Source organism: Camarhynchus parvulus, chromosome 4, assembly GCF_901933205.1.
Source record: "Camarhynchus parvulus chromosome 4, STF_HiC, whole genome shotgun sequence".
Taxonomy (NCBI): Eukaryota; Metazoa; Chordata; class Aves; order Passeriformes; family Thraupidae; genus Camarhynchus; species Camarhynchus parvulus.
Window position 1 is genome coordinate 32,923,975 of NC_044574.1, and position 15,412 is coordinate 32,939,386.

Genomic DNA, 15,412 nt, shown 5'->3' on the forward strand with positions numbered 1-15,412 from the left:
TTGATTAAATATAAAGCACTGAAAACAGAATATTGATTTTGGTTGAATTTTTATGCTGCTGTAAGGTCTCAGTTCTGAGCTAAAATCAGCGTGGGTGGTCTCTGGCATCGGATCATGTTCCAGGCACTCAAATCTGAGCCGACCAGTTTAAAATGAAAGTACTGTGAGGAATCGTTGTACAAGATGATGTGAGAATTTTTTTCCTTTTGTGAACTCTGACTGTAGAAGATGAGGAGCATGTGATGTTTAAAAAATGAGCTAACTAGAGACAGCTTGGAGTGCTGAGTTGATTTCCAGGAGTTGGTTTAACTACTGCCCTTCCCCCCATTATCTTAGTCTTCACCTCATTAAAAAAATCACAACTTTGTAACACAAAGTGTCTGCTGTGATGAATAAACAACCTATTTTGTAATTCACAGATCATTTAAACTCTAGCAATATCTTATTAATCTTGATAGCACAGTTGACAGACCAGACAAGTATATATATAAAAAAAATCTTCTGTTTAAAAAAATTCTTCGTAGATGCAGAGACACATAGAATTGCTGCTAAAATCTCATTAAACTGTCATTTTTCCTTTCTCCTTTTGCTAATCATCACAGCATTTGTGTAAATTGAACTTTTTATCCTTGCATCTTCCTGACTGGCTTGTTCAGAGACAGTGCAATCTTACTGTGAGCTCCATTAGCTAACCACAGGACTGATGGCACTTCCATCACTGCAGTGTAGCTTATTAGATGAAGCCGTGGTAATAGTGCATGTACCACCACACTAAGTTGGAAGATGTCTTCTGGAGCTACTTCATGCATCTGCAGTGCTACAGAAAAGGTCTGGGGCTGGATCTGAGTGCTGACCATCTGGTCCTGGGCACTCTTGTAGGTTAGCCATACGCACTTAGCTCACTTCCCGTGTTTTGCACCGCTCTTAGTAGCTTTCTCCAGAACAAAGCTTCACTATTGCTCTTCCAGTGGTGTTCTGGAGGGCAGGGTGGAAAAAAGACTGCAAAGAAAACAGTCATCAGGTATAGGCTTAGAATGCAAAGCCTGCTGAGATGGTGTGCTTAACCCTCCTCCTTCCCTCAGGCATACTGGCAGATATGCAACACATACTCTGTTTCATGCTCTGAAAATCCCTCTCTGGTGGGCTGCACAAGAGTCTTCTCACTTCTTTATGCACTTTGAACTGAGACATACAGAATAACTGTGTGGTGTCACGGGACTCTGGAGCTGGAGGAAACTGAGGCCTGAGGGCAGTGTGTTGCTGATGGAGCCCCAAGATGAGCGTGAGGCAGTCTGTGCCAATTGGCCTCAGGGCCAGGGGTCAGTCCCTGGCCCTGTCTGTGTTTAGTAGCATAGACATAGTAGAGGATTGGACCCAGAGGCAATCTTTGCAGAACGGTGTTAGGTGATCCTGTAATAAATTTATTGAGCTCCAGAAGAACTGATGGATGCCCTGACCCTACAGCTCTGGTCAGATTTACTGTTTCATGGCTAAAAATCTTCCAATTTCCACCCTAAATTTATTTGTGGTTAGTTTTTAGGTTCTTGCATGTGCCAGCAATGTTCTTTCAGCTTTTCTCGTGGTTAACCCTTCCTCCTTCCCTGTGCACTTACTGATAACCTTTTGAACGTCTGTTGTGAGGTTAAACCAGTCCTGTCACTCTTGAATTTTGCTGTATCTTGAAACTTGTTGGTTTGAAATTGACCTTGGTTACCTTGGTCTTGGTTACCTATGTCTGCTGCAATATACTGTATGTATCTATCTCACACCCTCAAGTGTGGGTTCTGCTCAGCTCACTGTTAGGGGCAGTGTTGTGCTTGATTAGGAAATCCAGGTGTAACCTGAGCTACTACTGAGAGAAGGCATCAAAATGTGGTAGCTAGTGTTCACCTTTCCTTAGAGGATGCAAATATTTGCAGGGCATTTGGATATTACAGGAATAGTGACATGGATCACATGTACTGGTACTGTGCATTCCTTATGAGACTCTTGAAGTGGATGGAGGCTCTTCCTTCTGCTTGTGGTGTATATTTGAACAGTATAGCCTTGGTATGTCAGAAAGCACAGAATGTTCTGCAGGGTGCCATTTTTCACAGCACAAAATCAAGATGTCATCATTATGTTGGAACTGGCTCCAGGCTGCCAGTCAGTAACAGCAGCAGGGATGTGTCTGCGCACACGAGAGGAATGGAAGGCCAGTTTTACTAAGATTAAAAGTACTTCCTGAAGCATTGTGTTCAGTACTATGTGCAGAAGCTTCTTAGTAATTAGGCAAAATTCTGATTTTCAGAGTCAAAAATGTGCCCTCTGTTTCTGTTAGATGAATCTGAGGATTTGTTGATGCTCAGTTTCCTCTCACCAATCATTTACAATGCTACATTTTTGTCCTATTAACGCAAATCTTCCCACTAAATCTAGTTGCTGTGCTCCTGTTATGCCCTCTGTCTCCACTGTAATCTAAGAACATCCATTTGACAACCAGTCTCTAATTAAGGGTTTTAAATTAAAATGACTGGCAAATTTAGAAACCTCTGAGCAATACAGAAAATATTGACTAAGTATGCTTACAAATATTTGTACAGGTTCAAATATGATAAAATATGTGCTGTGGCAAAAAGTATGCTCTAATTGAACAGTACCTGCTGTGTAGAATGAAACAAACTGTTATCAACATTTCCTTGTGTTAGGATTATGAACTTTTTGTCAATTTTTCAGAGAAATGAACACTCAACAATATTCAGGCAAATGTTAGTTTTGTAGAAGCTGTTATTTTGACAGCACAAAATTTGATCATGCACTCTGAGGAAGTGTGATGCTCTCTCTCCAATTGGCAGTGCAAAGATGAGGCTTCAGCTGGGAAGGGGATCTATAGGAGATGGTCTCCACTTCCAGCCACTCACTCTCGTCCTGCATGGATTTTTGTCCAATTCTGGTGTCATACATCAAACCTGTGAAAGTTTGGAGATTTAGAAACAGCAGTTCCTCTTGTTCTACTTGCCTGCTAAGAAACAACTCTGTGTTCTGCTGAGAGTAGAACCAGCTTGGAGCAGGATGGGAGAAGCTGTGAAATAGGGTGGGTTAGCTAATGCTGCTCACATTTTGAGAGGTGTTTCTCTGGTCTGACCCAGCAAGTTTTGTGATGTTCATAAATGGCTGAGTGGTTCCCAGCTTCACTTCCCTGTTCTTGTGGAAGAAAGCTGTGAGGCTGGGGTTCCATTTTTCCTTCTGCAGTTTGAGGAGGCTGGGCCTCCCAACAAATCTGCTGCTATCCTTGCCTCTGTGCCCTGACCACAGCAGCTTCCTCTTCAGCACGGAGAGGGAGAGAGAGAGAACAGCAGGAAGGGCTGAGGGCAGTGCCAGCCCAGCATCAGTGTCCTGCCTGCCCTTAATGAAGTGACCAGCAACCATCCCATGCTTTCAAAAAGGCTGAGAAAAATAGATGTCATTCTACAAATTCCAGATCCATCAACCACTGCCCCCAGTGGTTGTCACTCCAGACTCCATTCCTTAAATTAATGTTTTGATATCTTCTGGGATCCTTGCTGTGTTCAGTGTCAGCGTTCCAGCAAGTAACGGATAACAAAATTCTTAGTCTGGCTCACTTAGTAATTAATAGCACTAAAAAGTTATTCTCCCTATTCTTTCCTCTGATTGCTTCTTTAAAAGGTCTTTAAAGTTATGGTGGTCCTTAGCATGCTCTTCATCAAGCATGTAAGCCTTTAAACAGTATTAAGCACCTTGACTAGTTTTGTGGTTGTCATGAAATTGCTAGTCAGAACATGTTCAGAGTGTGGGAAGAGTATTTCTGACTCTGCAACCCACTGGGAACATGCTCATGGTAAGTGTTCAAGTCCTGAAAAGTTACCATTTATAGGGTAAGCAGGGGTCTCTTATTTACAGGTGAGCTTAAGGATGAGTGCTACCTCAGCTATGCAACACGAACCAGCATGCAATGAGAAGAGATAGAAACACTAGCAGTTAATACTACCAGTAATGAAGCAGTCATTCTTTGGCTTTTTTCCTTTTTTCCCCTCTCATGAACCTAGTAGCAGGTGGTGGGAATGTCAGAGCACACACTTAACTTCTCGTTGCATGGTTATTTCTTCAGCTAATGAAGCCTTTTGAGAATACGTTTCAAGCTACTTCTCCAGAATGGAAACCAGTGTTGTGGACCTGATATTATGTTGGCTACATGTGAATATTCTTTTTTTAAAAACCAAAGCTTTCGAGTCCCTCATAGGGTGTTGTAAAAATTCTTAGTTTTACTAGTCTGCCTAAAGATGCAGTTTTCGGAATTCTGAACACTGCGCACCTGTGAAAGGTTATTTTAAGTTAGCTTCTTACTATGTCAGAGAGAACAATTTGTAACTATTAGCAGGAGCTCTTAACAGCTTAGAAAACTTCATAACACCCCAAATGTAAACTAGTTAGTCATTAACAAGAAGGATTTTGGACTTCTGTATTTGTTTTCTGTCTCTAAAAAAAAAGGAGGTCTATAAGAAAAATCTGGGGATCATAGATCTATCTTACCTGGTCAATGTCTGTTTGTCAGAGAGAGGTGAATATAAGTAAGAGGGAATTAAGAGTGGTGGGACAAAGCCTAAAAATACTTGTCTGATGCCAGCAGCTTCTTAAGAACCATCTGGCATAATAACCCTTTATAAGTAGCACACGTCTAGGGAGATGTATAAAACAAAGATGTGTTTCCCAGAATATACTTTCAAATCACAGCAACTGAGAGAAAATGGTTTGGTATTTAATAGCCCAGTACACCAAAAAAGTAATACTGGATGGAAAATTATGACCTCTGGAGTTAGTGCAAGGTTCTGGTCCTGTACTAGTTTCTGCAATAAGTTCAGTAAGAAATACTTGGTTAGGCACATGAAAAATGTTACCTAATTTTCTATCTGAAAAGAAAACTTGCTGGGTTTGTTGTAGACTTAAGTACTTTTTGTCTTGGAATGATTTGTCTGTTTCTTATTGCTGTCTCTGCATCTTCTGTCCACGTGGGATAGTTGTAATTTTTCTTCAGATTGTGTGAAGATGGTCAGGAGGCAAAATTTATGGTTTTCCCTTGCTCCAACTGTTTATCTTCTATAAGTTATTCTTGGCCTGATCTTATTTTTGCTTGGGAAGAGGTTTGTTGTTGAAAGTTTGTAGAAGTCTGCCAAAAGAACCTTTTTCTCTCATTAGTGCAGGAAGGAAACTTGTTGCAGTACTAATAATGAAACTTGTCTGGTTTTACAGCTGAAGATTTCTGAGTTTTAGTGAAGGAAAAATATTTACTAAAGCATTAGTTTTGTTTCTTTTTTAGTTTTGGGAGCCTTTGAAAGCATATTTCTTTCTGGATGTCTTCTATATTTTAAACTGCTGCCTAGAACACAAATATATTGTTCAAAGAAACTTAAAAATTATGTTTCTGTCCTGCTGACATAACCCCTACTTCCAGTTGTGGAAATTATGTCACTCTTTTACTCAGTCCTCTGTAGCCCCAGAAAAATAATTCTCTGACTATTTATTGTAAAGGCTTTATAAGATTGGTGCAACTTAGTAATGCACTTGGAGTTCAACATATTTTCTGGATTTTCTAAATGTCTAGGTTCATATAACTGCATCTCTCATACACTTTATGGTATATATTTAAAATACAGTGTGACCCAATAACAGTTGCAATAGAAACAGTAAAAATGAAAGAAGCCTTAATGTGATGGTTCTTGGCTCTTGGCTGTTTTTTTTTCTTTTTCAATTTCCTGGTTTTTGTGTTGGTTTCTGGCCTTACTGGTTATGAGAAGGTATGTGGACAGCATAACATGGGCGTGGTGGAAGCCAATACTGAGCTTTCTTTTGCAAGTTTGGTCCTTTGTGACTTGCTTGCATGGGAAAGTTTGTGTGCTGTAAGTTAGGCTGTAAATTTGTAGTGCATTAGCTGTTGTATAGAAAATTCCATGTAGACATTTAGCCCATATGGAAAACATTTCCATTCAGCAATGATTCCTGTGTGTTGAAGGTACTGCACTCAGTTATTTGTGTGGTGAGATCATTCACACAGAGGTCAGCATATAGTACCAAGTTTGCTATGAAGTTGTGCTGTGCAACTTGGTCTGTTTTAATTTTCACATGGGCACAAGGGAGAAGAAAACGACTTTTTGAAAAAATCTGTTCTTCAAAACAAGCAGTAGAAAACCTCCTTAAGTTGTCTGCACATGCAGATCTCTAAATGATCTCAAACCCACACCACACTTCAGCATCTGTTTAAGAAGTCAGGGCAGCAGGCAGTTTCTTAGTAGGTAGGTGTATAAATTATGCAACTTGCTGTTATCCCTAGGAGTAAACAGGAAGTTCTTGCAGATATCCTAATGTTTTTTTCAGAGCTTGAAAGTGGACTACACAGAAACTGTGCTCTTCTCAGCTGTGTTGGTAACACGTTAGATAATCTGCTCTGTACTCATTATAAACACTGGTGCTGTCTGTCCTGAAAGAGCTGTTGTGTTGTGGTGGAGCAAGGCAGGATGGTCCATTGCTGCCTGGCCTGTCTCAAATCCATGGAGAAATATAGGACTTTGTTTTCCTGCTTATGAAGTCTGGCACCTTTTAATGAGCAGTAAAGTCACTCTAATATTGAAGCTGGATGTTTTTATGGCCGAGTGTATCTTGTGTATTCTGGGGGTGGGAGAATCCTGCAGCAGTGCTGAACCTTTCTGAGGCCCAGAGGACAGAGCTGCTCAGTTTTACTTGGCCATTCTGCTGCCTTTAAGAGTGCACAGAGCGCTCCTACAACCATAAGACTGTTCCTATCTGTGCATGTAAACACATAAATGAGCTGTTTTATACTGGCAGTTAGGTACTCCAGAGAGTTGTGAAGCTGTGAGATATTGCTTCACTAAGGGTGGTTGCAATGGCTTGGCCCACAGCCTAAGGCTTTGTTGCCTGCAATAGGTGTTAGCAAATGGCAGTGCTAATGCACTTAATGATATCATTACTAATCAGCAGCCTGGTCAGAACAATTGACCTTCATTGATCTTGGTATTTCTGCTTTTATTTCTTTCTCTGCTCTTTATGATAAGCTGTGCAAGCTATTTGCCTTTGAATATAATGCAAGCAATTATATTGTAACACTTTAATTTTAGTTTGACCAATTTATTTAATGATCAGTATTATGAATTGTTTCTTCCCTTTTTTAATCAGTGTGCCATGCTGAATTGAATGCCATCATGAACAAAAACTCAGCTGATGTGAAAGGCTGCAGCATGTATGTTGCCTTATTTCCATGTAATGAATGTGCAAAGCTCATCATCCAGGCAGGTAAGCAGTAGTGCCAGCTTGCTTTTTCAGGGCTGCAGTGCTGCCTGCTCATTGGCATCTTCTAATAGATGTATTTGATGTTCAATTGCTGATGGTAGATCTAAATTAATTGCACTGCCAACCTCATAAGATGCTACTTGTGGGGTTTTTTTGCGTCTGAATGGTGCCAAATTTTTCCAGTGCTAATTGCATCTACTGCGATTCTAAACGTGCTTCTAATTTAGGTTTGTAACTTCTTAGACCAGGAGCTGCCAAAGAACAACACAGGCTTTGCATATAATTACTGTCAATTTTACTGTGCTCTGGCACATTGAATAGAGTAGGGCAGAAAGAAATAAACTTCTGCATGACAAAAGGTCTGTTGGGAGTATATACATGAAATTTTAATTTGAATGTGATGCATAGTAGATATTTGAAGATTTTAAAATATCTTTGCTCATAAATGTCATAAGATTTCTATGATCCTACTTTAATTATGTCTTTCATTACAATTATTATAAATCTGTGCCACTGCAGCAAGTGTGCTGGCCTAAATGTGTCTCCTTTTTTGAGATTAGGCAGTATCTGCAGCAGGCTTCAGTTCTGTAAAAATCTCTGCTTAAAGTAGCATGTATTTTGCTCACTGAGTAAAGTCATGCAGTCCCAGCATGAGTTGCTGTTCTGGGGAATGTCTCTTACTACTAATGGCCACAGGAAGAAAGCAGCAAACAGAAGGCTTCTTTATTTTGGTTCAGGATGGTTTGAAATCAAGAGGGGTGAAGAGGGAAAGAAGATGGTATTCTGCATTTGTGCTTCATACAATTCTCTTACTTACAGAATCAAAATCAAATGGTCTTCAAGGTAGATTGGCTGCTTGTTCTCAATGTAGTCACTCATCCTTTTCCTTATGCACTTAGGTCAGCACTAAATTGCAATGTACTGATATTCATATTGTCTGGCAAACACAGGAAGATGTTGATCAGCTATGAAACGCTTGTGAATTCTCTTTTGAAGCCTTTATATTTCTCCCCTGCCTAAGTGATTTAGGCAAGATCATTCAGCAGTTTTACACAGCATACATTTGTGAGTAGAGGTGTACCAAGGAGTTGGAGACCATGTGGATGAATGCTGCCTCTTCTGATTTTGTGCACCAGACATTATTTTTTTTAGTGTAATTCTAACATTTTTTTCTGTGTGACTTCTTTAGGCATAAAGGAAGTTATTTTCATGTCTGACAAGTATCATGACACTACAGAAATGACAGCTGCACGGCGGATGTTTGATTTGGCAGGTATTATATATAGGTGAGAGAATTAACTTTATTTTTACTCTGGAATGGAAAAAAAGGGGGATGTAAAAGATACTGACTTTAGGGCAAATGGTTTTCTTCTTTCAGTCATGGAGCATTTTATTCTTCTGTAGTGTTTGTAGATGGTTTGCTCTGTAGAAGAACTGTTGCACCATTCCTTTGTCTTGTGTATGGTTAGAGTTCAATTCTGAAACGTTTGTATGAGAAAATGGTCCATGACTCATTTTGTTCCTGGAATGGGAGTGAAACTGCCAAGGGAGTGGTTATTTATTACATTGTACTTGGGTAGTCTTCCTTGAGTCTTCCTTGACCCTGCTTTGGGCAGGAGGTAGGACTAAATGATCTCCTGAAGTCACATGGAATCTGAATTATCCTGTGATCATATGAGTTGGACTGAAACAACCAACTGATTTTTCGTTGTTGTTTTTGTGGATTACTCCATCCTTATTGGAACTTCAGTACCTTGCTGTTGCCATCAATTTGGGAAGGTGTCACACAAACTGCCCATAAATAATTCTTGGTACTTATACCTGTTCATCTTCTTTGGTCAGCTTTTAGGTGAGAAAAGGATAAAACTTGGAATATTTGCCTTAAAGTAATGATAACCTGAAAAATGTTTCAAGAGTGGGGTTTTTAAAGACACTGTCAGAGATACCTAAAGACAATCTGTTCAACAGCGAGTTTGATGGGAGTAGCATGCTGTGGGTGAGGCTAATTATGTAGTCAGGGAGGCTTTGCAACTCTAAAAAGTTCTACAGTATTAATATAAAGACTTTGAAAAATTTGCAAACATAACAATTCTGACAGGTAAAATTTTAGGATGAAAGATACCTACTGGGCTAAGAAACATCCATGGAAAAACACAGCAGTACTTGAAATTCAGTTTTAGTCCTTCGGTGTATTTCCTGTCTACTAAGACTATTTGACTAGGAAGCATAAATCATTCTCTTGCAAGTCAAATCTTGTAACTTCTCCAGGGTGAGAGATGTTTCTTGCATTTCAGATTGCTATTCAGAACAAAGCATTCAGAGTTTCTGTGGTCAGCAGCATGTGCTTTCCTGCGTGGACTGTTACTTATCCTTGTATTGATTGCTGAGGATGTAGGTGGTACTTAATGAATCTCTTGAACTGAACTGCAGAGCTTAATTAGGCACTAAATCCACACTATTTGCATAATCTTTTGTTTACTGGTAGACTGGAAAATATATGCTCAGTCCCTCTATACCTTCCTTGCTAATTGCTGCAGCAGATGCCGTAATGATAATAAAAGGAAACATTTTGTGGCAGTATTAATTTTAGAGTTCTAAAGTTACAATTTTTAAATTATTCCCTCTTAACTAATTTGGGTTTTACCCAGTATGGCATAATGTGATCTATTTCCCTTCCACAAAAAATATTCTATTATGCTGACACAAAGCTTGAAAGTGTTTTTCTAAAACTTGGCAGGAAAAAATTGATCAAAATATCAATATTATCAAAATGTATTCCAAATATCTTTTTTTATATGCATACATATACAGAATATTTAATTTTTTTCTGGATGCCTATATCTGTACCTAGATCTTTAAATATATATTAAAATATTTGAAATATTAATATATATGAACAAAAATCACTGGTAACATTATGCCACCACCTGCAGCTAAGTTGGTAAAAGTCCTTTGACTCCTGGGTAATTTATAAATTCCAATAGGTGAAGAATGTACAGGGTAACCCACCCCATGTGTCTTTTTGTCTTAGTCTTTCTTGTCCAGGTTTCCCTCAGTGTGGTGCACTATAATTGGCTCCCATAGAGAAGAAAACTACAAGAATCCAAGGATATGTTTTTTGGAATTTTTTTATTCCTTCAAAAATTTAGCTGGAACTAAAGCAAGGAAAATGTTTTAACTACTCACTAACTAATATCTGTATTCTTTTTTTAGGGAATTCAAGCCAAAGTGTAACAAGATCATCATCGACTTTGATTCGATTAACAGCAGACCAAGTCAAAAGCTTCTGTGAATTATGTCTCATTAAGTCTTTAGAAGAGTGTGATTATCCTTTTCTAAAAAGCTGCTAATGCCTTTCATCTTGAAGTTACTTGCAACTTTTTAATGGTTTCTGTAGCTAAAGTAGACTTATAAGAAATCCAAGGCATAAAATGTCCCACTCACTTCATCTTCTCTTGTGGAATCTAAATCTACTTCAATTTTTTTATGCCTTTATCAAAACTGCTTTAAAAATGGAGACACGTAGGTGAAACAATATAAATAAAGAAAACTGTTCTGATTCTTCCTGTATTCATCACCACATGCTCTGGTGGGCTGTCAGCATAGATTCAGCCTCAGTTTCACAGCAGTACTTGTAACCAGTAGTACGGTGGAATATGCTAATAGATGTTGATCTCTCTGTTGGATATGTGGGTCTTCACAGCTGATCCTAATAAAGAACAAAAACCATTATCCATGCAAATGCTAATCTTCCAACTAGCATAACACTAATATTTAAAAGGTTTTACAGCTTTAGGAATGTGTGCCATTTTGCTTGTTACCCAACAAATGAAATGCTGATTTTTCTTTTAATTGCTGTCTAACATTGCCATACTTGGGGAAAGTTGAGAGAGGAAGCTGTTCTGAGAATTGTCCATGCCTGAGTGAGCTTTACAGGTGATTTCAAATCCTTGGTTTCCCCAAGACTCCAGAATTGAAGGGGCTTGAGGGAGTAAATATTTATTTTGGTGCTTTATCTCTGGGACTTTTACACTGAGTTTGTTTTCATATGTAAAAGAAAATAATTTTATTGGTCTAACCTGTTCCTAGATAATCCAACATAGGTCAGTCTTAAACTCCACCTGTAAGGTACCTGAATCATTTTTTGTCCTTTGAGAGAAATTGGAGATACTCAACCCATATCCATATCTGTGCCAAAAGATGTAATTGCGGTGTTAGCTTGTTTCCCAGTGCTGACATAGTACCTCCATTTTCATAAATGTTGCCTAAAATAATATCCTTTTTAATTTTATCTGGAGATCTGGGAATAGATTTGAGTTCATTTTCTCTAATTTGATTTTTAAAAATTAAGCATGCCTAATGGCTTTGTTTAGATAACATTGGTGGTTGTTGGTTTTGTTATTTTTGGTTTTGGTTTTTTTTTCTTTTTAATGTGGTTATACTTCAATGAGCTTTTATTTTCTCTACAAAAGCTTTGTTTCATATTTTGGGACATTATGTAATTTGGCTTCATACCAGTATTATTAAAGTCTTATTAAAATCCACTACACTGAAGTAGACTCATTATTATAATATTAAGTCATGCACTTGGCTCCAGAGCACTGCTGTTTTTGCAATCATATGGAAAGCATATTTTGTGCATTTGTGATATTACATAAAATATAATGTTCATGAAGCATTTGACTACTAAAGGGATCACTGTAATGTATTATGTGTCCATTTATAAGATAATTTCTGAGTTTCTTTTTCCTACAGCTGTTTTCCTCGTCAAAATTGGTCTGTGGCTTAGTGCCAGAAGAAGAAATTTGCACATATGTGTGGGGGGGGAGCATGAAACCTGAAAAATTACTTCAATAAAATGTCACTAAGCCAGTTAATGCACATTGTTTTCTTTGGTCTGAATTAGTAAGTAAAAGCATTTTGACTTATACATGTCTGACAATAGGACAGAGGGGAGAGAAGAAGCAGAATTTTGGGGTTTTGCTGCACAATTGCTATTCTCTTCATATATAATTGCTAATCTAAGTTCAGATTTAAAATGTGTATGCATTGTGACTTGAGTTACTGTAAGTGTTTCTTGTTAGGCCTTGGATTCTGTGAATATGTAACGTGCATAAAAACTTGAAAGTGTTTTGAACCAATGTCCAGATGTTTTTAGGGAAGTACTTCTTCTATAAACTTTTTCCCCCCCAGGACTTCCCTGGTTGTGTAACGAAAAAGCAGTACTGGAGAAAAGGGTAGGATTTGAGAGTTCTCCTGATCAGGTGTTCATCTGCTAGAGGTGCACATACAAGATATCAGAGTAATGGTCAGTTGACTCAGGCCAGTAAGTGTACTCTAATTCCCAGGGCAACTTTATGGAAAGGGAAAAAGCATACATACAACTCGAGACACTGTGTGCTTAGTTTGAGGGTAATGTTTTAGAGAAAATCTTAAAGAAGTTTTGATCCTTTGTGCATGTCCAGAACTCTGTACACGTCTCAGGTTTTTTTGTTTTGTTTTAGTGGTTCAGGAGACAGTGCTTTGACTTCCAAATGAAGAGCACTTGGTAGAGGAAACAAAGAAAACAGCTAAATATAATAAAGTGTATTTCTGCTGCTGAAGCTCAAGTTTGAGATGAAGAGAACCGTTTGGAGTGGAAGGGTTCCTAGAGGATGTTTAGTCTTACCTCTTGCTAAAAGCACCATGACTTTACAAGTTAGATCCAGTTGGTCAGGCCTTGTCCAGGTGGGTGTCTACAAGAACAGAGATTCTGCAGCCTTTGTGGTCAGCCATTCCTATTCTTGATGCTCACTGATTCTGCTCTTCTGTGACACAGGCACTGCAACAGGATCCACTCAGTGGATGCAGGGATCCAGGTGGATCCTGTTCTTTCAAGCTGCCTTCCATCTCCTGGGCACTCAGCCGGCTGGGAGCTGTTCTGGGCCCAGTGCAGGACTTCAGCAAGTTTTCATCAGCTGTTTCCTCCAGCCACTACTCCAGCTGGACTTTGAACTGTTGGCCCTTGGAGCCTGATGGTTCACCCACGTGAAACTCATGGGTCCTTCTGTGGCTGCCAGCACCACTCCCATGGCAACTCCCCCAGCCTGCTGGGAAGGGGAACTGGCTGCAGGCTCAGGCCTTGGTAGGGATTGCTTGAAAAACCTGGTGCAGCAACCTGAGACTCTGGGGAGCACTTTGGTAGTTACCTTGGTACCATTAACTAGAAGTAGTCACATTCAATAAAATGCTGAGATCCTATCCAGTTCAAAATAATGCTGTCTTAACTGTTAAATCTAAATCCTGCCAACATCTAGATTTTCCTTATAAATATTAGACCATTCCCTTGTCAGAAAACCCAAGGAACTGGCAGTCTTATTTACATAAATTTCATTTAAGAAAGGGTGGTTTCACAGCTTGGCATACTGAGTAAAAGCACAATCTGCATCTTTGGAGCTTTGATCACTGACTGCATTTTATTGCTTTGTATATTAGGAATATTTTCACAAAGATTACAAAAAGTCTGCTGTGACCAGCACAGTTACTGTGATTTCTCAAATAGCCTGTGATAACTCTGGCAATAGCTCAGCCTGAAAGCTCCATGTACATAACTGCAGTAGTTCATCAGCTAACAAAATGAGACTTGCAGGGATTTTAAGCTGTTGACAACAAGCAAAATGAATTAAAATTCTGGCTTGCTGCCCTTGGCTTTTCTCTCTGAAGGTGGGTCACAGGAGTCTTCCTGCACGTGAACAAGGTGAGCCTAGCACAGGGGCCTCACCTGATGCCCTGAAGCAGCAATTGCAGGGGGCTGGGGCTAATTCTCACCTGGTGCCTGGGATAAGTTTATGAGCTGCAGCTGGGGCTGTGGGGAGCAGGTGGGCTTTAGGGAGCCAGGAAACGGCCGTGGAGCAGCATGAGACTCATAAAGGAGCAGGCAGCAGTGCTCTAGTTATCCAACAGGGTTGGTTTAGGTTGCTGCTACACTGGGAGCACTTAAGAATGAAGTACAGAAGTGACCACAGCTGAAAGGCCATTTATTTGCAGCTGTTTCTTCTCAGTTGCAGGTAAGAAAAGGATTTATATAATAGAGGGCCGAAACTGTGAGATACCAACTCTCTCTCTTCAGTGGTGATGGCTCAAAGGGTTTGTACCACTATAGCTTCTTTTAGCAGATTTATCTCCCTTCCCTTTAAAATCCAGGTTTATCTAATGTAAAACTCTCTCTGATTTGAGAACAGAGGGGTAAAACTTGTTTCAAGTGCTTAGTCTGCATCTACTACATGGTTTTAGCCTTGGGAACTACTGTAAGGCACAGTGCAAAAGCATGGACAGAGCTGACTGTCTAAGAAACTCTACATGAAACTTTTAAATCCATGTTCCCTTCCTTTTACACTTAATGCACCTGTTTACTTTCTTTGGTTAGAAGGAAATGGGGGGTGGGGTGGGAAAAGAGGGGAAAAAATTCAAAAATTCATGAACTGTCTCTGTCTCATTCAAAAAAAAAATCACTGCCTTCCTGGCATTTACAGCTCAGTTAAACAGCAGTGAAAGCTTTAATGAAGCATGTGGTTAATCAAGCTATGGAAGATTGCAGCATTTGATTTTTTTCCCCTGCTGGAGTAAGAGCTCAATCGCAGCAGCTTGCTTCCTAACACTGCTCATCTTCAGGAGCCGTGGATTTATGTCTGAATGCTTCAAAGACACTGCTGCGGCTGAGCTTTGAACCCCTGCCCTGCTGAGGAAGTGTCCCGGGGGAAGGTGCCTTGGGCAGCTCCATGCCTGGAAGGCACCACCAGCTAATTGTGGTGGGCGGGCTGCTGCCTGTCACTCCGAATAACAGCGGGAAGGGCACCATCCTGCTCCGAACTGTGCAGTGGAAGGGCAGCACCTAAAATGGAGATAGATATGTGAGACAGGGTACACGAATTACCATAATCTGTTTTGTGCACCTACCTGTTTGGGGTTTGGTGTTTTTTTTCTTTATTGGAGGAATTAAGGCTTTGGAATGGGAAGATACTACTTCTGTCTTATGTGCTTCAAGTTTTGTGCTGGAAAATCTTGCCTCTGCCAGGGCAATCCCCCTGCTAAATATGAGGCAAAGAACAGAATATCAAGCTCGATGTGCTGGATT

At 39.7% G+C, this 15,412-nt stretch overlaps 1 protein-coding gene across 4 annotated transcripts in view; it reads left to right on the forward strand.

The window, feature by feature from the left end:
• Positions 1–11,843, forward strand: part of DCTD (dCMP deaminase) — a 60,174-nt gene extending 48,331 nt beyond the window's left edge. For 3 of the 4 annotated variants that reach the window (XM_030948445.1, XM_030948443.1, XM_030948446.1), the window contains 3 exons: positions 7,186–7,302; positions 8,489–8,572; positions 10,513–11,843. In XM_030948445.1, the coding sequence (XP_030804305.1) occupies positions 7,186–7,302; positions 8,489–8,572; positions 10,513–10,649 (338 nt within the window). In that variant the 3' untranslated portion in view covers positions 10,650–11,843. Of the gene's footprint in view, positions 1–7,185; positions 7,303–8,488; positions 8,586–10,512 lie in introns of all 4 variants that reach the window. The other variant, XM_030948444.1, reaches the window with a different exon arrangement.
• The last annotated feature ends 3,569 nt before the right edge of the window (positions 11,844–15,412 follow it).